A 22,730-nucleotide genomic window follows, 5' to 3' on the forward strand; every position below is an offset into this window, starting at 1 on the left:
TCCGTGTTCCTGGAGCCTTTCTCCTAGTCTTTCCTTCCTCAATTAGTAGCCTGATAATCCAGCTATGGGGTTGCTGCTGCCTCTGCCTGGATAGTAAGAGGCTCAAAGAGCTGGCAACTCCCCACTCTATTTCCACTCAGCACAGGGCTCTGGGTAAGGCCCAGTCAGTCAGAGCTGCTAGCATAATCAGGCGGGCTTTCCGCCCACTCAAAGACCTCTGGCTCTGCCACTCTGTCCGGTAACACAAGCAGGCGCCCACTTCCAGGGCGCTTGGAGGAAACTCTCACTCACTGGCTGCGTGCGCAGACCAGGATATCCGGCCAGCAGTCTCACGCTCTGAGTGAAACCCCCAACCGCAGGGAAAAGTTGCAGCGTTGGAATTGAGTCTCGCTCCGTCCCCGTGCGCGGCTCCTGCAAGGCGCTGGGGCGGCCCGAGATTCCGCTTTGGCCCACACAAAGGCCCCTGACTCTGCCCCTCTGTGCGATAACACGGGCGCGCACTGCCGAGGCACTCGGAGGAATCGCTCACTCCTTATCTGCGCGCGCAAACCAGGATATGAGGCCGGCCGCGTTTCCCTCTGAGTGAAACACCCAGCAGCACGGAAAATCTCCACCGTTGGAATTAGTTCTCACTCCCTCCCGTGCGTGGCTTTCCCAGGGCGCTGGGGCTGCCCAGAGACTCTGCCCTCGGCCCACAGAAAGGCCTCTGACCCTGCCTCTCCGTGGGGCAACACGGGCACCCACTCTCGGAGCCTAGGAAGAAATCTCTCGCCCACTAACTGCGCACCAACCAGGAGACCGGGTAAAATGGCCGCACCGCTTGTCTTTCTTTGTTTGGGTTTGGCGTGAGTGTTAGCTTGTATTGCCCGGGTTGCCACAGGATCAGTTTTTCCTCGGCTTGGATCTCCGTGCCACAGCCTGGTTCGGCCGTTTGTGTCGCGGCCTGGATGTATTCACCCCCTTTGCCCGCCTCAGTTTCTATATTCACAGTTACCAGAGAAAGCCGCCCTGTTTACGTTAGTGAGGAAGGCAGAGCATTTCTTACTCCCTATTTCCTTCGGGGTTTGGTTATATATTTAGCCAATTTTTCACTCAACCATACCTTTGGGTGTATTGCGAAGCATCTGGAAGCTCCAAGTATAGGTTTTTCTGTTTCTGGTTGAAGATCTTGTTGAGTTTTGGGGGAGATTTATCGGTATCGCTTCCTACCCCGCCATTACTCTGACTTTCTCTGGGTTTTAAAGAAACAGTATCAGCAGCACAAGAAGTTTGATTCTTCTCCTGGGATGTGTACATAGCGATGGCAGCCATGGCGATGACGGTGGGAGTCAATGGCGATGGGAGCCGTGGCGATGGCGGTGGGAGTCAATGGCGATGGGAGCCGTGGCAATGGCGGTGGGAGTCAATGGCGATGGGAGCCGTGGCGATGACGGTGGGAGTCAATGGCGATGGGAGCCGTGGCGATGGCGGTGGGAGTCAATGGCGATGGGAGCCGTGGCGATGGCGGTGGGAGTCAATGGCGATGGGAGCCGTGGCGATGGCGGTGGGAGTCAATGGCGATGGGAGCCGTGGCGATGGCGGTGGGAGTCAATGGCGATGGGAGCCGTGGCGATGGCGGTGGGAGTCAATGGCGATGGGAGCCGTGGCGATGGCGGTGGGAGTCAATGGCGATGGGAGCCGTGGCGATGGCGGTGGGAGTCAATGGCGATGGGAGCCGTGGTGATGGCGGTGGGAGTCAATGGCGATGGGAGCTGTGGTGATGGCAATGGGAGCTATGGTGATGGTGGTAGGAGTCATGGCGATGGGAGCCGTGGTGATGGCGGTGGGAGTCAATGGCGATGGGAGCCGTGGTGATGGCGGTGGGAGTCAATGGCGATGGGAGCCGTGGTGATGGCGGTGGGAGTCAATGGCGATGGGAGCCGTGGTGATGGCGATGGGAGCTATGGTGATGGTAGTAGGAGTCATGGCGATGGGAGCCGTGGTGATGGCGGTGGGAGTCAATGGCGATGGGAGCCGTGGTGATGGCGATGGGAGCTATGGTGATGGTAGTAGGAGTCATGGCGATGGGAGCCGTGGTGATGGCCGTGGGAGTCAATGGCGATGGGAGCCGTGGTGATGGCGGTGGGAGTCAATGGCGATGGGAGCCGTGGTGATGGTGATGGGAGCTATGGTGATGGTAGTAGGAGTCATGGCGATGGGAGCCGTGGTGATAGCGGTGGGAGTCAATGGCGATGGGAGCCGTGGTGATGGCGATGGGAGCTATGGTGATGGTAGTAGGAGTCATGGCGATGGGAGCCGTGGCGATGGCAATGGGAGCTGTGGTGATGGTAGTAGGAGTCATGGCGATGGGAGCCGTGGCGATGGCGGTGGGAGTCAATGGCGATGGGAGCCGTGGCGATGGCGGTGGGAGTCAATGGCGATGGGAGCCGTGGCGATGACGGTGGGAGTCAATGGCGATGGGAGCCGTGGCGATGGCGGTGGGAGTCAATGGCGATGGGAGCCGTGGCGATGGCGGTGGGAGTCAATGGCGATGGGAGCCGTGGCGATGGCGGTGGGAGTCAATGGCGATGGTAGCCGTGGCGATGGCGGTGGGAGTCAATGGCGATGGGAGCCGTGGCGATGGCGGTGGGAGTCAATGGCGATGGGAGCCGTGGCGATGGCGGTGGGAGTCAATGGCGATGGGAGCCGTGGCGATGGCGGTGGGAGTCAATGGCGATGGGAGCCGTGGTGATGGCGGTGGGAGTCAATGGCGATGGGAGCTGTGGTGATGGCAATGGGAGCCATGGTGATGGTGGTAGGAGTCATGGCGATGGGAGCCGTGGTGATGGCGGTGGGAGTCAATGGCGATGGGAGCCGTGGTGATGGCGGTGGGAGTCAATGGCGATGGGAGCCGTGGTGATGGCGGTGGGAGTCAATGGCGATGGGAGCCGTGGTGATGGCGATGGGAGCTATGGTGATGGTAGTAGGAGTCATGGCGATGGGAGCCGTGGTGATGGCGGTGGGAGTCAATGGCGATGGGAGCCGTGGTGATGGCGATGGGAGCTATGGTGATGGTAGTAGGAGTCATGGCGATGGGAGCCGTGGTGATGGCCGTGGGAGTCAATGGCGATGGGAGCCGTGGTGATGGCGGTGGGAGTCAATGGCGATGGGAGCCGTGGTGATGGTGATGGGAGCTATGGTGATGGTAGTAGGAGTCATGGCGATGGGAGCCGTGGTGATAGCGGTGGGAGTCAATGGCAATGGGAGCCGTGGTGATGGCAATGGGAGCTATGGTGATGGTAGTAGGAGTCATGGCGATGGGAGCCGTGGTGATGGCAATGGGAGCTGTGGTGATGGTAGTAGGAGTCATGGCGATGGGAGCCGTGGCGATGGCGGTGGGAGTCAATGGCGATGGGAGCCGTGGCGATGGCAATGGGAGCTATGGTGATGGTAGTAGGAGTCATGGCGATGGGAGCCATGGTGATGGCAATGGGAGCTATGGTGATGGTAGTAGGAGTCATGGCGATGGGAGCCGTGGCGATGGTGGTGGGAGTCAATTGCTGATGGGAGCCGTGGCGATGGCGATGGGAGCTATGGTGATGGTAGTAGGAGTCATGGCGATGGGAGCCATGGCGATGCTGGTGGGAGCCATAACAATGGGAGTTACAATGATGGGAGTCATGGTGATGGTGGCACTAGCTGATAAGCACCAGGGACAAGGACTACATTGACATTTAGTGCAGGGAGGTCTGTGGGCCGGGTGGTCAGCCCACCCTGGGAGAGACTCAGCAGGCAGGGTGGACAGCACCCCCACATTCCCGGTACCTAGGGGCTTCGGCCTTAAGGAGCACAGCCCGGCCAGGGTTCCCTTGCTCTCGCCCCTCACAGCCCATGTGTTACAGCCCAACAGCAGCAATGACAACATACAGACCATCACCTCCGGGGACTGGGACGTCACCAAGATCCTGTCCTACGACGAGAAGCGGAATAAGATGTGAGTGTGTGCAGGGAGCCCCGCAATTGGGGGCTGGGACGGGGGCCTCCCTGCTGCGCTGCGACATACTCACTGTTTCTCAGATGAGTCAGAGCCCTTGGACACAGAGCACGGCCCAGCGGCCCTTCCCCTCCTGTTTAGAGCCCCAAGATCGGAAACCTGCATAGATCCCCCATCCTGCAGCCCCTACTCCCAGGTTGGGAGAGGCAGTGATGGGGTCTCTGTGAGTTCGGGCTTGGTGCTAAGTGGCTTATAGCCTTCCTTGTTTCAAAAATAAAGTAAGCTAAGGCCCAGGCCAGTTGGCTAAAAAATGGCTCCAGTTGCAATGGAGCAAGGGCCCCAGATGGGCAGAGCATCACCCCCCGGTGGGCATGCAGGTGGGGGATCCCAGTCAGGGCACATGCGGGGGTCTGTCTCTCTGCCTCTCCACTTCTCACTGAATAAATGATAAATGGAGGGATGGATGGATGGATGGATGGATGGGTGACGCTAAGACAGAAGGAAGTGATTCGCCTCAGCTGGCTGGTCGGTAGCAGGCGGAGCCGGGATTCATCTCAGGCGATGCAGGTCCAGGCCCAGGTGCTGGTGCCCTTATTTGAGGCCCTAGGTGAAAAGCAGCCAATGAGAGCTGTCCGCCCAGGAGCTCTGTTCAGGCCCCTTGCCCTCCAGGAAATAATATTCTGTAAAGAAACTCCCATCTCTGAGCCCTGAGGGTCCTCACCCCTACCAAGGAGAGCCCTGTGGGCAGGTGTGGGGACCCCGGGGCCAGCAGAGGCTCAACCCCGGCCGAACGGTAGCTGGATGCAAGCAGGAGTGGTGCTCGCCATAGCCAGGGAATGGGGGAGGAGAGGGAGTCCTGCGAGGTGTCTGCATGGGGCAGGTCCCTGGGCTGAGAGGCACACACCTGCCTGCAGCTCCGTAACCCCCGCGCATCTGCCTGTCTCTGCAGCTACTTCCTCAGCACCGAGGACCTGCCCCGGAGACGGCAGCTCTACAGGTATGTGGGACCCTTCTTCCTCCCGGACACGGGGCTCCCTGGCTTGAGTGGACGTCCGGCGTCTGTCCAACACCCGTGTGGGTAGACAGCAAAGAGAGTGACCCCGGAGGGTGTGGCGCCGTACAGCCCGGAGAGAAATGACACAGCTTAGGCCACCAAAGTGGAGGCTTTATTTAGATTTCCGCTTTTGTGACACTGAGTGCCCTCCCCCGCCACCCCACCCTCTGCTGCGTTATTTTCTCCTGGGATAACTGGAGGACTTCTAACAGGTTTATCTTCTCACCGTTACTCAAGTACGGACCCGGAGTGAGTGTTCTCACCTGGGCTTTATCGGAGGGGAAGCCGGGTTTGGAAAGACGCCCACCCTCTGGGGCAGGGGGCTTGCTCCACCGGCTCCACGTCATGGCCGACTTGCTGTGTGACGCTGGTCAAGTTTGGTCATCTCAAAGAAGGCCAAGGACAGAGTGGGGTGACCTCTGAGTCCTGGAGAAAGATGAGGTTTTTCCCAGGATCTGTCTCTCTTCGGCATAAATCCCAGTTATTGTCCTGCTTAAAGCTTTTGGTTCTGAAGTGAGATTCACAGAGGTGGACATGGGGCAGTGTCTTACTGGGCTTGGGGCTTCCCGGATGAGGGAGTTGTGGCAGAGGCCACTTAAAAGGGCATCATTCCTTGACCTAAGGGCTTCAGGCGGGGGGGTTCTGGCCTGGTGGAGCCCAGGCCTGGCCTCCCCCTCCCCCAGGTGGACTTGTGTCCCCTCCCCCATCGTTGGTCTTTATCCATTGGGAGAGGAAGGGACTGTATGAGGCTTGCCTGTGGCAGGGAGAAACCGGCCACTCCGTGGGTTGACAGACTTATGCCCCCGTAGACTATCCGTTGCTGTGTGGGTGTCAGGATAACTTAGATCAGTCCCATCACCACATTAATCAAAGGCCGTCGAGGGGGACCACCTAGCTTTCCCTCTAGCTTATGCCACGAGAAGGGGGTTTTCTCTGTCCTGTGAAACGGCTTCAGTCTCCAGAGGGGTTTCCTGTCAGAACCTGTGCTTAGTTAGAGCAGACCCTTCCCACCCAAAGTAACTTCTCACAGGTATATTGAAAGATACCTCGGTGTCTTTTAGATTCTCGAGAACACATTTTAGGCCCATTTGACAATGAGCTCACAGGTCAGCATGCCCCAAGGTATGGCTGTTTCCCTGCAGGGATACCTGGCTTTGGGAACAGCAGAGCTCAGAACGAGGTGTCGCTGGGGTTCCCGCCTGTCATGTGCCAGTGTTAGGTCCCTGCGAGGGGTTAAAAGATGCGAAAAACATCTGTCCTCAAAGCTAATCATGGTCCTGGCCAGTTGGCTCAGCGGTAGAGCATTAGTCTGGTGTGTGGAAGTCCTGGTTCGATTCCCGGCCAGGGCACACAGGAGAAGCGCCCATCTGCTTCTCCACCCTTCCCCCTCTCCTTTCTCTTTGTCTCTCTCTTCCCCTCCCGCAGCCAAGGCTCTATGGGAGCAAAGTTGGCCCGGGCACTGAGAATGGCTCCATGGCCTCTGCCTTAGGCGCTAGAATGGCTCTGGTTGCAACAGAGCAACGCCCCAGATGGGCAGAGCATTGCCACCTGGTGGGCATGCCAGGTGGATCCCGGTCGGGCATATGCAGGAGTCAGACTCTCTGCCTCCCTGCTTCTTACTTCAGAAAAATACAAAAACAAAAAACAAAGAACTAACCATGTAGTTGGACAGATGGGAGTGGATACAAAGTACTAGATGGAGAGCCAGTGTCACAGGGCAGGTGACCGAGTGCACTGTGGCAGAGAGGGACGGTGCTGAGCTCTCCACAGGTGGAGGGACCCGCAGGCTAGGGAGGTGAAAGCCACCGGCGCCCCGGGGGGGCTGGAGCAGGAAAGCAGGGGCGAATATCCCACCCATGGGGAGAGCAGGGACGCTGGGACACCTTTGTAGGACAGAACTCGGCCAGCGGGGGGTGGAATGAGATCTTGACCTCTGGCGGCTGGCTCCTTCCTGAGTTCACAATCCCCCCGCCCTGCCCCTCCAGTGCCAACACAGACGACTTCAACCGGCAGTGCCTGTCCTGTGACCTGGTGGACAACTGCACCTACTTCAGCGCGTCCTTCAGCCACAACGCAGACTTTTTCCTGCTCACGTGCAAAGGTGGGTTCCGCGCCGTTTCACAACTGTGTCTGAGACCCCCAACCAGGACCTCCAGCAACATCCCGCCCTGCAGGGAGGGGTTTATTCTAGAACAAGGAAGCGTCCTGCCGGACTCGTGACACCAGCCGAGGGAACAGGGTCAGGTCTGGGGCAGGATGGGCTTTCTACCTCATGTCAGGCTGACAGATGATTGTATCAGAGCTGTGTCAGTGAATCCCAGAATCTGTCGACATTTTCCGTCTTTAAAAACTGTCCTGCGAGCTACTTGGGGTTAGCATCTTCTATACTGTGGGGCCTCCACTTCTTAAGCATATATAAGGAATGAGGTTGTATAAAAGAAGTCTCAGACAGGAGAAAAGAAAGAAAATGTTCTTGCCCTGGCCAATTGGCTCAATGGTAGAGCGTCAGCCCAGCGTATGGAAGTCCCGGGTTTGATCCCCAGTCAGGGCACACAGGAGAAGCGCCCATCTGCTTCTCCACCCCTCCCCCTTCTCTCTGTCTCTCTCTTCCTATCTCACAGCTATGGCTCGAATGATCTGGGCACATTGGCTCTGGGCGCTGAGGATGGCTCCATGGCCTCTGCCTCAGGTGCTGAAATAGCTTGGTGGCTGAGTAACAGAGTATCAGCCCCAGATGGGTAGAACATCACCCCTTGGTGGGCTTGCTGGGTAGATCATAGTCAGGGCGCATGCTGGACTCTGTCTCTCTGCCTCCCCGCTTCTCAATTTAATAATAAAAAGAAAAAAAGAAAATGTTCCTATGACCCAATTCATGGACAATGTATCCTAGAATTCAGAGAGAAAAGGAACTTTCTAAAAATGATGCACGTTTACAAAGACAACAAACATGGCTGAGGCAACCAGGGCAGCCAAGCTGGGTCGTCAGCCCCTACGGGGGTTCCATTGTGAGTTCAGGGGCTCCTTCCCAACATTGGAGACGTTTGGTCATAGATGTCAGCAGCTTAATCAAAACAATCTCCTCCCTCTTGAAGTCAAATTGAAACAAGCTATAACCACCAGAGCTTAAAATAGAGTAAGGGACTCTGTGATTACTGTTCTTACTGTATGAAGTGGTTGTCACTCACAGTCGCTATCGGGAGATAGTACGTCCCGTCCTTTTCCGGATGGTGGGTCAGGCATGTCCTCAGAGCACTCACAACAAGGCAGGCATTGCTACCGTGTCCACCACCCAAAAAGTAAGACTTTTATATTTCCATTCCCCAAGACCTTCCCAGGAGATTTTACACTTTTTGAATTTGTTCATTTTGAATGTGTAGTCAGGGTCATCCATGCACAGGGGCCCCTGGATCACAGCAGGCCAGGCCACTGTGGCGCCTGTCCTATGGGGTTTGGGACTTTAGCTGGCTGAGCTGGTACATTCCAGAGGCTGCTAACTCAGGAAGAAAGCAGGAAGGATAATGAAGGCAGTAAGACAACTGTTAAATAATTCAGAGAACGTTACTTCTAGCTGGAGGGTGCCGGAGACATTTTTCAATACATGGACCATTAGGGCAGAGGGACGTTCTAAAACCCCACACGCCTCCAGCCACAGGGAGCCCTGTTCTTCCACAGGATGCTCAGAGGGACGAGGGACAGGCGTTATGGAAACAGCTACTCTCCAGGGGCTCCCAGGACCCCCCTTTGTAAGTCTCTAAACCATTTCTCTGTCACCTCATTTTACAGATGAAAGAAATGTGAGGGCAAATAGTTTGAACTGTACAAAAAAAAATGAGAGAGAAAAGAGTCATAATAATAATAATAAGTCTATGAAGAAAATAAAAACCAATGTTATCAAGAGTCTAGGAGTAACAGCATAGGAACGGCCTTGGGCATGTTTTAAGTAGACCAACTGCGGGTTACTCAGTGAGATGCTCACAGCTTAGTCCTTCCCCAGGGACCTGATATTCTAGCTGCAAGGATGAGACCGGGCCGTTGGGCTCAGGGCCATCGGGAGCGGAGGTGGAGTGGAGAACTCGGGCATGGCTCCTGGGAGGGCTCTTCAGTGCTGCCCTGAAGCACAAGCCAGGCTGGACAGTCAGTTCCATGTGCATTGGGGAGGGGGGGTGCCTCCTTGTCTGTGACTCACATCTCAGCATGTGGAGCCCCCTTGGCCAGGTGCTTGGGGACAGGGGACAAGAGTATCAGTCCTGTGATGGGACAGGTGGCACTTGAACCCAAAACAAGTTTGTTATCATGGACAAGATTTCTATAAACGAGTTCTGTAGCACGGGAGGGAGTTCCAGTTGGGGCCCTTCCCTTACCCCCACCAACCATGTCCCCAGTGTGACCATTGCCCAGGGGTGCCCAGGCAAAAGAGTGTGGGGGGTGGGTGTTCATAGCTCCCCGACTCGATAAGAATAATATAGAAATGGCAAAACCACTCACCTATTGAGAGTGTGTAATGTGTGCGTCGTATTCTAGGCATTCAGTGTGTGTCGTCATTTAACCCTCAGAACAGCTCTTTTAAAATGAGCAGGGTTCTTAATCACCAGTTCACAGATGAAGAATCTAAGAATGAGCCTGACCAGGCGATAGTACCGTGGATAGAGCATCGGCCGAGGATACTGAGGTCCCAGGTTCAAATCTCCAATGTCACCAGCTTGAGTGCTGGCTCATCCAGCTGGAGTATGGGACCATAGACGTGGCCCCATGGTTGCTGGCTTGAGCAAGAGGTCACTGGCTCAGCTGGAGCCCCCCGGTCAAGGCATATGTGAGAAAGCCATCAATTAACAACTAAGGTGCTACAACTACGAGTTGATGCTTCTCTCTCCCCTCCTGTCTATCTATCCATTCTCTCTCTCTCTCAAAAAAAAAAAAAAATCTAAGGATGAGCTACTTCAAGTAACTTGCCTACATCCCCTCAGCTAGCAAATGGTGGGGCTAAGATGAACACTGCGGTCTACTGTGCTTTGTGATAAATAGATAAACATGGCAGCCAAGTGGAGATGCTACAGGGTGAGAGGACGGGTCCTGTGGGCAGACTGCCTGGCCTCCATCCTGGCATTGCCACGGGGCACTGCCACTTGTCCTGGAGCCTACCACCCTAGAAGTCTCAAAACCAGCAGGGAAATCTTAAAATTCACTGTTGTAAGCATTTTACACAGATGAACTCCTTTAGCCCTGAAGATAGCCCTGTGAACTGGGCACTGCAGCCTCATTTCACAGATGAGCAAACCAGGGCACAGCAATGTCCTGTGGCAGTGCCAGAATTGCAATATCTTATTGCACACTGGGTAGGGACCAGGATTCCAGCGTGTGTTTGTGTGTCTGCCATGTCTGGGGTGCAGTGGGTACCTGGTCAAAGCACTTACGTTTTTGTTTTTTAATTGCAATTCAACATGACAATTGCTACCAACTGTACTTACGGCACTTTTTTGAATGACAAATTAGAAAGAACAGGAGACAATCTTCATAAGAGCTAAATTCCTAAATATGTAAGGACAGGCAACCGTGCAACTGAAGTGGACAGAGGCTGGGAAAGGAGCCAGTGTGCGCTCTCTCACACATGCGCGCGTGCACGCAGATATCAGATTAGCGTGAAAAGATGTCCAGTGTCACTCCATATTTGAAAAATACCAATTAAATAATACCAACATACAATATTTGCTCATTAATATGTAAAAATAAAAAAATTTAAAAATCAAACATTTTTCAAGTTATAACAGACCTCCATACACAATTAGTTGGAGGGCACATCTCCGCCTTGTGTGGACACAGGGATTGTCTCCCTTTTCACACCCACACCCAGGAGGCTCCCCCATCACTGTGAACCACTGGGGCCGGGACGTCCTGGGAACTGAACCACCGCGTACACAAGCTCCACAAGCTCCTTGCTCAGTTTCTTCTGCCATGAGCACAGCACGCTCCAGATGGGGCTGACCCTCTACCCGCGCCTCAAGTGTGGATGGTGCACGGAGGAGCATCCAGCAGGGCTGCCGCTGCCCGGTCACCAGAATGTAACGTTAGCAAGAGAGAAATGTCTGTTTTCCTAAAGCATTGAGATTTGGGGGTTTTATGTTTGAAACCACAGGTTTGTCTAGTGAAAACCGACTCCAAAACCTTTTTAACGAAGTCATTGCAGTGCTAGGAACTGGCTTACCTGATGCACATGGTCTTACCTGTGTGTGAAGGTGTATAAGAGGGTTTTCTGCAGCTCTGTTTATTGTAACAGGAAAAATAAAGAACCAACCTAAATATCCATCAGTAGGGAATGGACCAAAAGAAAGGATGATATGTTCATATAATAGAATACTACACATCTGGTAAGAATAATGTTTTTATAGCTTTTTTCTTTTGTACTTTTCTGAAGTAAGAAGTGGGGAGGCAGTCAGACAGACTCCCGCATGCACCTGACTGGGATCCACCCGGCATGCCCACCAGGGGGCGATGCTCTGCCCATCTGGGGAGTTGCTGGGCCATTCTAGCGCCTGAGGCAGAGGCCATGGAGCCATCCTCAGCGCTGGGGCCAACTTTGCTCCAGTGGAGCCTTGGCTGTGAGAGGGGAAGAGAGAGAGACAGAGAGACAGAGAGGAAGGAGAGGGGGAGGGGTGGAGAAGCAGATGGGCGCTTCTCCTGTATGCCCTGGCCGGGAATTGAACCCAGGACTTCCACACACCGGGCCGATGCTCTACCACTGAGCCAGCCGGCCAGGGCCTATAGCTTTTTATAAGTATGAATATAATTGTATATTCCTATACTGACCATTCTGCAACATGACATTTTCCATGTTTGTCCCTGTCACCAGGTAGGTGTCTTCTCATTTGTTCTGTTTGCTCTGTGATTGTCCCATTTAAGCCATCCCCTCTCCTGCTAGTGGCCAGCTGGCCGATTGGTTACTCGGACACTGCTGCTGTTAGGGTCACTGCGTGCCTACTGGCCAACAGGCATGGGAGTCTCTCAGAGGTCCTCCCAGGAGTGGGACAGTCCAGCGATGGTTGAGCTGCTCTCTGAAGTGGCTGTGCTCCCATCTCTCTGCCGGCTGTGTTAGACTAGACACTCAGATGCCAAATGTGTTACACAGAGCTACACGGCATAGCGGGCCAGTGGAGGACAGGACACGGTGGGCGTCACTCTTTCACGGGGTTGCCAGGAGTTGGAGCTGACTCCACAGCGGGTAACACAATGTATTACACGCTGTGGTGGCATGTGTATCATTATGAATGCCCACCAGGTGACGACCGCATCTTCTCAGTGTGCAGGGAAGGGAAAAAGACTCACCCCAAGGTCACAGTTACCTCTGGGGAAGGGAGCGGGCTGAGCATTGAGAAGGTCGCCTCCAATCTGCTTGTTACATGTTGTTATAGAACACTATGGTGCCCTGCCAGTTGGTTCAGCAGTAGAGCATCAGCCCGGCATGTGGAAGTCCGAATTCGATTTCCGGTCGGGGCACACAGAAGAAGTTCCCATCTGCTTCTCCACCCCTCCCCCTCTCCTTCCTCTCTGTCTCTCTCTTCCTCTCCCACAGCCAAGGCTCCATTGGAGCAAAGTTGGTCCGGGCACTGAGGATGGCTCTGTGGCCTCTGCCTCAGGCACTAGAATGGCTCAGGCCGCAATGGAGCAACGCCCCAGATGGGCAGAGCATCGCCCCCTGGTGGGCATGCCGGGTGGATCCCAGTCGGGCACATGTGGGAGTCTGTCTCTCTGCCTCCCCGCTTCTAACTTCAGAAAAAATACAAAAAAAAAAAAAATGCAGGTTGTTTAATCTGAAATCAAGTGTAGCTGGGTACTCTGTGTTCTATTTGGGCAATCCTGTCTGTGGGTGCATGGAAGGGGCTGTGTGGTGGGGAAATAGTCCCCTGGACCTCTGCGCTGGATGGTGTCATGGTCCAGTCCCTGGGAACGGACTGGCTGTGAGGTCTGTCTCTCGGTTTTAGCCAAGGCCTGGGGGGGGGCTCTTTTCTCAAGTCCATTGGGGCCCAAAGGACAGCCCTCCCCTGCCCCTTCCTGGACTCTCTGCAATCGAACGTGCAGCATTCACATCAGATACGTGTCACCCAGCACTGCCTGTATCCTAGGCACTGTTCTGGGTGCTGGGAATGATGGCAGGAAGGCACCGTCTCTGCGTCTGTCCACGTGCTCACCAGAGCTTACGTCTGGTCGTCGGGGACGTTGCAGTAGGAAGTTCAGTGAGCGAGGAGACCGAATATCCGCGTGGTGGTGAGGTCCTGATGTGACAGTACAACCACCCTGACCTCTAGAGGAGCTGGAGGCAGGGTGGGGGGTAGAGGCTGATCGTGTGGGCGTTCAGGCTGTTCTTTGCAACTGGGGTTTGGGGAAGGTGGTTGAGCAAAGAAGGATGAGCACTGTGGGGTGTCTGGGGACAGAGAGTTCAGGCAGAGAGAACCAGCCCAGTGAGGACAGCAGGGCATCCCTTGGGGCCTGCAGGAAGTCCAGCTCGCGGGAACAGAAGGAGTGCCAAGGAGGGTAGAAGTCCGCGGTGACCCCAGGGCCCTGCCTCTCATGCTCTCGCAGTGATATAAAAATAGTTTAGGAGACCCCTTTTTCTTCCCGAGATCCCCTCGGGCTATAAAGTGACTGAAGAAAGCTGACCAGGGTCCCTGTGTCCGCACCTGTGCCTTCCTTCCCCTCCCTGGAGCCGTGAACTTAGACGGCCACCCTGGAAACCAGAAACCCACAAGCTGAGGGGATGGGAGGGAAAAACCGTAACACAATTTTAACCTTCGCCAAACACTCCTGTTATGTGAATCCATTTTCCACAAAGCATCCTGGGGGTGGGGGGGGTAGCCAGCCAAGGAGAGGCTACTCGGGACTGTGAATTGGGTGAAGCCAGCGTGGGTTTGCATCTGGACCCACGGGATGAAGTGATAAAAGGACAGAAAGCAGACGGCTCTTTGTGACATCACATGTTGTGGTATTTCAGTAACGTCAAATATACATATATGCTCATCGCGGGGTCGAGGTAACAGCTGACGTGGTAGCCAAGCCTTGGGTTCTCTCGCCTTTGTTCTCAGATCAGCTAACGGCCTGTTCTTATTTCTTTTCTGGCTTCGCTGCCTGACAACGATGCAGGTCCTGGAGTCCCCATGGTGACCGCCCACAACACAACAGACAAGAAAAGTAAGTGCCCTGTGGTCTTGTCTTGCCTATTCCTGCGACTCAGGGAGGAGGAGGAAGCAGAACAGGGTGATGACATCGTCCAGCTGCATTTTCCTGTGCGGAGACAGAGATGGGTCTGTCCTTGCAGTTCAGAACATACTCACCCCCCCCCCATCGCCAATATTGCTTAAAGGCGGTGGAAGGAAAAGTGTGACAGTCCCCAAGCCAGGAGGCCCACACCCCACAAGTGCCTTATATACAACACAGAGCATCAGCCCTGCTCTGTCTGCCCTGCCTTCCCCCTTTAAACGACCCCGCCGTGGGGCCAGGGCTCAGTGACACTTCAGAGCTCATCTGTCCTTGCGGGTATGGGGACACCGTCATGTCGCTACAGGGACGTGAGCCTTCCAGGGACTCTTGAGGAACGGGTAGCTCTTTTTTTTGCTTGAAGGGACCCCACACATGTAGACGTGGGACGTCTTTCTTTATGTTTCCTCTTAAGAAAATATGTCTTTTTCATTTTGAGCATTTGTTAAAACTGAGGACTTCGCCTGCCTTTCCTGGTGAGGTGTTTTTCTCTGTGTTCTGAGCAAACCTGAGTGGGACGCATGGTCGAGTCACTTTCCTGGCCTAGACTTTGCTTTCGTACTGCAGGGTGTCACAGTGGGGGTGGAGGGACGCTGGGGCACAGTGCCCCGAACTCTGCGCCATTTCTGAACGTTCCTGTGACTGACTAGGGGAGGCTGCTTTAGAGAGAGTTCAGATGAAAATGTACCAAACGCTCTCCAGCCAGGGACAGCACGCTAACTGATGCTCTCAAAGCCCCGAGAGCGTTTCCTGATTCTACTGGGAAACCGTCTCCCAATGAGTGTCACCTTGACAGGTACCGGGAGTGAGGGTTTCAGCCTCTTCTGGGAACACAGGGCAGCTCTTAGCAGAGCCCAGGGTCCCGGTTTTGCTCGTACAAAGCCACCGGTTTTTCGTGGCTACCCTGGGAGGACCCCTGGGTGGTCCCCACCATTGTCAGCACCTCCGCTCCGGGTCCTGTGGGCGGGGAGAAAGAGGTGTGACTTGTGTGGAGACTGAGCAGTGGCAGTGGCGTGTGTCATTTCCATCACCTGCCTGCAGGAGAAGCCACATGTGACCAGGGAGGAATCAAGGGAGGGAGGAAGATGGAAGGAGAGAAGATTGGCGAGGGCTGCGGTCACTCTCTCCATGAGGAAAAAGGACAGTGAGTCCAGGGTGGCTGCCCAGTACTTCCCAGGTAGCCGTCAGTGAAGGGGGCCTCCAGAGCCAGAGGGCAGACAGGTGCGTTCCTTGCAGAGAGGTCCGCAGGAGGGGGGCCCCTGAGGCAGGCTCTCTGACTGGGGGGTGTGGACACCAGGAGTAGTAGCGACAGCATTAGTGACCACAGCCCACGCCCCTGAGGCACTTTAGGGGCTGCTGTTGTACGTGCTTCACACGGCTTAACTCCCTTCCTTCCCGCCCACGGCCTGGGAGGCAGGAACTGTGGTCACCCCTGGGGCCAGGGAGCATGACCGGATTGCTCAGGCCACACAGGGTGGTAGCATTTGGAGCCCAGCAGCTGGCTCGGTGGAGCCTGATCCCCCATTCCAGTCCCCTGTCCAGCTCAGCTTGGCTGTAAGATCCTAGACCCGAACCGAGACAGCGGGGGACAGATGACCATGCCCCCATCCAGCCTCAGAGGCCCCCTCCCCAAAACCGGCCCATCTAGCCAGCCCGTAGGGCACGGCCTCCCCGCTTCCCTGCTCGGGGGAGCCACACTGCCGGCAGGAACAGAGGGTCCCCATTCTGGGGTGAGCTCTACTTGGCCTCAGCATCGGGGGGGGGGGTAGGACACTGAGGTTGGGAGCCCCGAGCCTTTAAATGTCCCTCAAATGCCGGCCATTCCATCCGTCACTTTAACGCAGTTGAGTATCCACCCTATCCCGTGGGCAGGCCACCTGAGGCTTTGCGTACCTGGCCCCATGGGTGCCTGATAACAGCGTCCCCAAGGTCTCATTGCCACGTGCACAGGGTCCTGGCCACAGGGCCTCCCTGCCAGCCCCGGGACCCAGCAGCTTCTAGGGCTTTGCATCCTTGTCACCAGAGGAGGGCACTCACAGCCACAGCCACAGCCTCTCTGATCGAAGCTCCCCCCCCAATTCTGGCTGCCATAGCACTGGGTCCCTGATGGTGGTTGAGACTCACCCCGCGTTTGAACAGGGCCAGCACAGCGACAGCCCACCCTCCTCAGTCAGGAAGGTAGCTATGACCAGCTGTCCTAAATGGAGGGGACATGGGGGCCCTGTGCCCCAGGCGGAGTGGAGGGAGGGCAAGGGAGCCTGGGGAGGTGGCCTTTGGGCGCGTGGAAAGCCTCGCCTGCCAGCTGACGTGCCACCTGTCCTATGTGACGGGAACAGACTAGAAGCCACGGGACACTGCACGGGTGGCCCAAGAGGTCCTGGCGGGGGTGACAGGTCTGGCTCTGAAGGCGGCTGATGGCCCATCTCCCCCAGACCTGCTCTGGGACTTGAAATTACTGTCTCAGGCTGTTCTGTCCTTCCTGCCCCATCCCTGTGACCCAGGGGCGTCTTCCCCTTCAGAACATCTGATCCACAAACAGAGCCCGCGGGGTGTCTGCAGAGGTGAGTCTGAACTGGTTAAGAGCTGTCTCCTTAAGAACGTAACTACGGGTAGGACCATCGTGCTGCCTGGGTGTTCAAAGAGCTCCGGTGCTAGGGCAGGAAAACCAACACGGTCCCCATGGCCACATCGCTGGTCCTCCTGTGAGTGTGAGAGGGAGTGTGTGTAGCAGAAAAGATGTGCAGGTACCTGGTCCAGGTGCAAGGGGACTGTCGCAGCGCTGTGACTCACCGTGCAGCTCCACAACCTCCCGGAGGGAGCACCTGGGCTGGGGGAGTCCAGGGGTGATGTGTGCCCACTGACAGCCCACAGGGTCTCATCGGCCTGTTCATGAACTCGAAGATGTGACCCTCAGAGATCAGCATCCCTCCCTCCCTACCTACGTTCTTCCGTTGGGTTTTTATAAAGAAGCAAAACCAACCCACCCCCACCCCTGCCCGTGGCGGCATCGAGGCAGCGCTTTTACGGGGTCGTCCTGGACATGGTGTGTTCGGCGTCCGTCCCTTCCCTCGCCCGGTTCTCCCTGTGCGGGAGCCACTCTGCCCATCCCCACCTTCTTCCCGAGTAAGCGTCACAGGACTGCCCGCAGGTGGGACGGGGCACAGGAGATGCCAGGAGGTGTCAGCAGGTAGCAGGTGTGGAATGACGGTCCCGTTGAGCCCTTGGTTGTCCATGTGTCTGGAAAGTCCCCAGGGTCCCCGGGCAGCCTTTCTGGAGGGTTCGGGGTGACGATCCAGTCTGCAGACGGCTCACTGGGGCCCAAAGGCAGCACGTTTGGGGGCACGCTGGTGTCCAGTTGATGCAGAGTGAGGGCTGGGCACAGACATGGCGTGTCCACCCCTCCGGCACCCGAGAATGCTGGGACAGGGGCTGCGCTGCCGTCACCACACTCATTCTTGGTGGGGTGGAGTTGATAGGGGGACACGGTCGCCCGTCGCTGACCCGGTCCCCTGCCTAGCATGATGCCTGAGGCTGAGAGGGAACCAAAGGTGAATTCATGCTATTATAAGGCCCGGCCTTCAAGTTGCTTAAAATCTGGCTGGAGAGGAAGTAAACAGCAATTACCCAAACTGTGTCAACTGACCTAACAGCTGGACATCAGAGCTCAGGTGAGAGGCTGCTCAGCTGAGGTGTGAGTCTAGGATATCGGTGCCAGTGCTGGGCCTGTGTGTGTGCTGAGCTGTGCGGCCGCCCCGGGGTGGGGATGGCATCTGTGACGTCTGGTCAATGAGAGCACAGGAGGATGGGGCTCCTGATGCCAGAGGTGGGGGTTCAGGGGCTGTGCGTCAGGAGGCCACCGAGTAACCAGGAGCAGCCCAGGCGACAGGAGGCACAGAAAGTCCAGGTGGGGCAGTCAGCCGGGCCGCGGTGCCCCTGCAGATGCGGCGTGACCTCTGCACCCACCTTGGGCACCTGCACTCCTGGCCCTGCCCAGTGACATCCCACAGAAACGGGGACAGAGCAGGCATCCCACCTTGCCGACAGGTCGGTTGCTGTTGGCTTTTGTAAGTCTCTGCTCACTGATTCGCCCCCCCTAAATTCAGCGTAGTGGTGACTTCCCAATGCCCAAACCAACAGGGTCTGGGGAGAGCCAGGAGTTGGGGGTGGGATGGGGGAGGGGGGCACACCTTGTCTGCCTCTGGGTGCCCAGGAGGCAGCCCTCAGGAGTGGGCTTTGTTCCCCCAGATCTGAAACAGCTGATTCCACCAAATGTTAGAGGAGGCAGACATTTAATTAAGGAGTGGCCATTCGTGGGCTGCGACCGGAGGTACCCAAGGCCCCCAAGTCAAAAGCAGAGCCCCTTCAGGGGACACGGTAATCTCTTAGTTCCTGCACTGAGCCATGGCCCCCTTCAAATGCAATTACGGGGACAGATAACATGGCTTAACTCAATTCCCCTGTGGGACAGCCAGCTCTCTGCTGATAAAAGCCAGTTGTGTGGGCAGTCATTAAATGAGAAATCTAATATTGGGCTAAATGTGATCATCCCCTGCCTCGGTGCCTATCCGGGAAGGGTGGGAGTTGAAGGCAGTTGATGTGCCAGGAGTGATTAGCCCGGGGAGCTCTGAGGTCCGGGACTCGCAAACACGTGTTTTGGTGACAAGACTGTTTGTGTTAACTCCCAGCCAGCTTAACTCAGCAGGTAGCAAAGCCACACACATACCCCCAGAGTGTGACATTTCTCCTTCGGGCTCAGGCTTGGAGCTAGCAGGGGGAAGTCCAAAAGAGCCAATTCAAGTGCAGGCGGAGGGAGAGAGGCAGGTACCGTGAAACTGCCATGGGCCCCGTTCTGTCCTCTTTTGTTGGGGCATGAGGCCACCAGCAGCTATCCCCAAAAGGCAGGGCTGCTCCTGTGAGAGGGATGGGCCCGTCTCCGTTCTTCTCGGTGAAGACGTCATGCGGGTGTGCCTGCTCATGATGTGCACCTTGGTAGGTGTCCTGTCCTCTGGTCCAACCCCGTCCACACCCCCCCGAGGGCCTTTGCTGTCACACTGGGGTTCACTTCATAGGCAGAGAGGTAGAGACCACACCCATGTCGGAAGGTTGAGGCTTCGGGGTGCCTTTGCAGACAGAGTCCCTGGCACGTGCCTGTTGTTCCTAAAGGGACTGCTTCATGTTCATGGGGACACTGCCCACGGTGGCATGTCATCTTCGAAAGGTTCGTGAAGGTTTCACACGTGGTTTGATGAGCCCAAAGTGGAGTCCCCCAAAGATAAAATTCCCTTTTGAATAATGGACCACAGATTGTCCCCTTGTGGAGTCTTACCCTGAGAAAAACAAAGGGAAGTTGGATAGTTTCTTGTTTGTTTGTTTTTTATATATCCGATGATGAAATGAGGTGAAAAAGCCATTTCTGTAGGGGCTTCACGACATGGGCGGGCGAGGGGCATTCTTGGAATTGGAGACACAGGCCCGGGGAGCAGCCCCCTGTTGTTACAACCCCGGGGAATGGACTTGGCACAGGGAGAGGAGACACGGGCTTGGCCGCATCTCTAATGTCAAGGGGGGCATAAGGGTTAGGATCGAGCTGTCCACTGCTTTGCTCCTCCAGACTGAGGGGGTCCCCAAGCCAGGCGGCCTTATGATTGAGGTAAGAAAATACGCATCCTACACTCTCCTGGAAAATGTCGTGAAGACCACGTGGCTCTCCTCCGTTCCTCCCTTGGTTATTGTGGTATTTGGAGAACCATGTGTCCTAACAACAAAATGATGTTTGTCTCCCCAAATCAGCAGTCTTGAGGTTGAACATACCCAAACCATGGAGAACGAAACTCTATGGGGTTGGGGGGTTGGTCAGGGGGAGAGGTAAGGGCCCCTAGTACAGTGGGAAGGATCTTCCATCCACCCAAGCTCCCGGTTGGACCCTCAGCAGGCATCCCAAGTCTCTGTCTCTCGGTTCATGCGATAGAAACAACACGACTCCCCCGCAGGACGGTGTGGGAATCTGTGACGCGGGGGACACCAGTGGCTTCCATACACGGCAGCCGGATCTCAGCGTGTGATTTCTTCTCTTCCTCTTCCAGAAATGTTTGACCTGGAAACGAATGAGCACGTGCAGAAGGCTGTGAACGAGCGGCAGATGCCGCAGGTGGAATACAGGCAGATCCGGATCGACGATTACAGTAAGCGCTGCGTCTGTCCCTTGAACAGGAAGAGGCGGAGGTTTGCGCGGACGGGGCCCCCCACAGTCTCACACCTCCCTCCCCCTACTGAGTGAGGCACTTTCCACATAGAGGGTTACTCTGGAGCACACAGGGGTCCCATCTGGTGTAGAGAGCCCCGGCGGAGAGACTTTAGATTACAAGGAGATGTGTCAGAGGGAAATCTGGCCCACCCACATGGGTCACTAGTTCAGACTCCCACACGGAACCTGGAGTCCTGGTATTCAGACCCGAATGTATGAGCACCCTCAAATTGACTGGTTATGTATTTTTTGTGCAGTTCTTTTGTACGGATGAGCCAACAGGTAAGAAAATGAGACAATTTTAGATGGGTGGGCAGATGGGATGGATGGAGGATGCATGAGGAATGTTGGATGGATGGATTGATGGATGGATGTTGGATGAATGAATGGATTGATAAGGGATGGATGGATGAGGGATGGATGTTGAATTGGTAGATGGATGGATGTTGGATGAATGAATGGATTGATGAAGGATGAATGAAGGGATGGATGTTGGATGGATTGAGGGATGGTTGAGGGATGGATGTTGGATGTATGAATGGATGAGGGATGGATGTTGGATGGATGGATGTTGGATGAATGAATGGGTTGATAAGGGATGGATGGATGGATGAAGGGATGAATGTTGGATGGATGGATGGATGGATGGATGTTGGATGGATGGATGGATGGATGGATGAAGGGATGAATGTTGGATGGATGGATGGATGAGGGATGGATGTTTGGATGGATGGATGGATGGATGAGGGATGGATGGATGGATGAAGGGATGAATGTTGGATGGATGGATGGATGAGGGATGGATGTTTGGATGGATGGATGGATGGATGAGGGATGGATGTTTGGATGGATGGATGGATGGATGGATGGATGAGGGATGGATGGATGGATGAAGGGATGAATGTTGGATGGATGGATGGATGAGGGATGGATGTTTGGATGGATGGATGGATGGATGAGGGATGGATGGATGGATGAAGGGATGAATGTTGGATGGATGGATGGATGAGGGATGGATGTTTGGATGGATGGATGGATGGATGAGGGATGGATGTTGAATGGATGGATGGATGGATGAGGGATGGATGGATGTTGGATGGATGGAGGGCTTGAGGGATAGATTGAGGGATGGATGTTAGATGGATGGAAGAGTGGACAAATACATAAGCAACACCCACATTTCTTCTGACCTGGCTGTCCCTTCTGTGCCTGTCTGCACACCTCAGGACAGGCCCCATGATTTGTAGAGCCCAGTACGAAATGAACACGTGAGGCAGGTCACTGACAGTCATGAGGACAGCAGAGCACGCAACCCACAGAGCCACAAAAGGCCCTCGCCAGGGACCACGCGGGTCTGCACCGGTCACACACTGGGAAACCCACCGGTGGCCCTCCATGGCCAGACTCCAGATTCCTGACTCCCCTTGCCAGCAGTCAGGAGCTGTCCCTGAACCCTCCCTCGCAGTGTTCTCAGATCCGTTGCTTCCCACCCCAGCCTGTGAGGACCCATCACATTCCTTTGTGCAGTTCCTCCTCCTCCCCAAAAGCCAGTGCCCACTTCCCCGATCCACTCTGTGCGCTGCCATCATGGCGACATTTCCCCAGTCCCGGGGCACTAACGGGCGATGCCACCCCCTACCCAAAAAGGGCAGAAAGAAGACCAGACACCAGTGATCCACCTGCTCCTCCTTCTTGCCAGTCTGAGGTTTGACTTGATGTGCGGATGGAGGTGAAGGGGCCACAGAAAATCTGGAAGATGTTGCTCTGCAGACCTGTTTTTGTTTTGTTGGGATTTTTGTTTTTTGTTTTTTCCATTGGAGGCTACGGTTTTCCCTGAAGCAACGCAGCCTGCTCTCAGGGAAACCAGGATACACAGTCTGTCAGTCCTGGCGTGTTCTGCCTGTGGGTTTATTATCATCGGTGGCAGGGGGCAGCCCAGACCATGTTTTATGGATCTTTCCTTGATAAAGCCTGAACTGGTCTTTCTGCGGGCCATGGATCCAATTTGCAAGCCATTAACATTCAGTCACCATCCCCAGTGAAGGAGAGACCCTGGTCAGGGCTGGCTGCCAGCCTGGGGTGCGTCCGCAGTCATTCTATTGGGAAAACCGCTAATTCCAATTGAATTGCTAATCTGGGGTATAGTTACTATCGCTAAACAATGTCCTGGGTGGAAAGGTTTGTTTGGGGGTATGGGGCGCAGAAGAAACTGGTAA

The 22,730-nt window shown here is 55.4% G+C and overlaps 1 protein-coding gene across 5 annotated transcripts in view; it reads left to right on the plus strand.

The window, feature by feature from the left end:
* DPP6 (dipeptidyl peptidase like 6) overlaps positions 1–22,730 on the plus strand; it is a 573,115-nt gene that overhangs the window by 535,985 nt on the left and 14,400 nt on the right. For all 5 annotated transcript variants that reach the window (XM_066385521.1, XM_066385524.1, XM_066385520.1 and 2 more), the window contains exons 14-18: positions 3,882–3,973; positions 4,923–4,970; positions 7,013–7,128; positions 14,157–14,204; positions 20,354–20,452. In XM_066385521.1, coding sequence (XP_066241618.1) covers positions 3,882–3,973; positions 4,923–4,970; positions 7,013–7,128; positions 14,157–14,204; positions 20,354–20,452 — 403 coding nt within the window. The remainder of the gene's footprint in view (positions 1–3,881; positions 3,974–4,922; positions 4,971–7,012; positions 7,129–14,156; positions 14,205–20,353; positions 20,453–22,730) is intronic.

The sequence above is a fragment of the Saccopteryx leptura genome, chromosome 5 (assembly GCF_036850995.1).
Source record: "Saccopteryx leptura isolate mSacLep1 chromosome 5, mSacLep1_pri_phased_curated, whole genome shotgun sequence".
Taxonomy (NCBI): domain Eukaryota; kingdom Metazoa; phylum Chordata; class Mammalia; order Chiroptera; family Emballonuridae; genus Saccopteryx; species Saccopteryx leptura.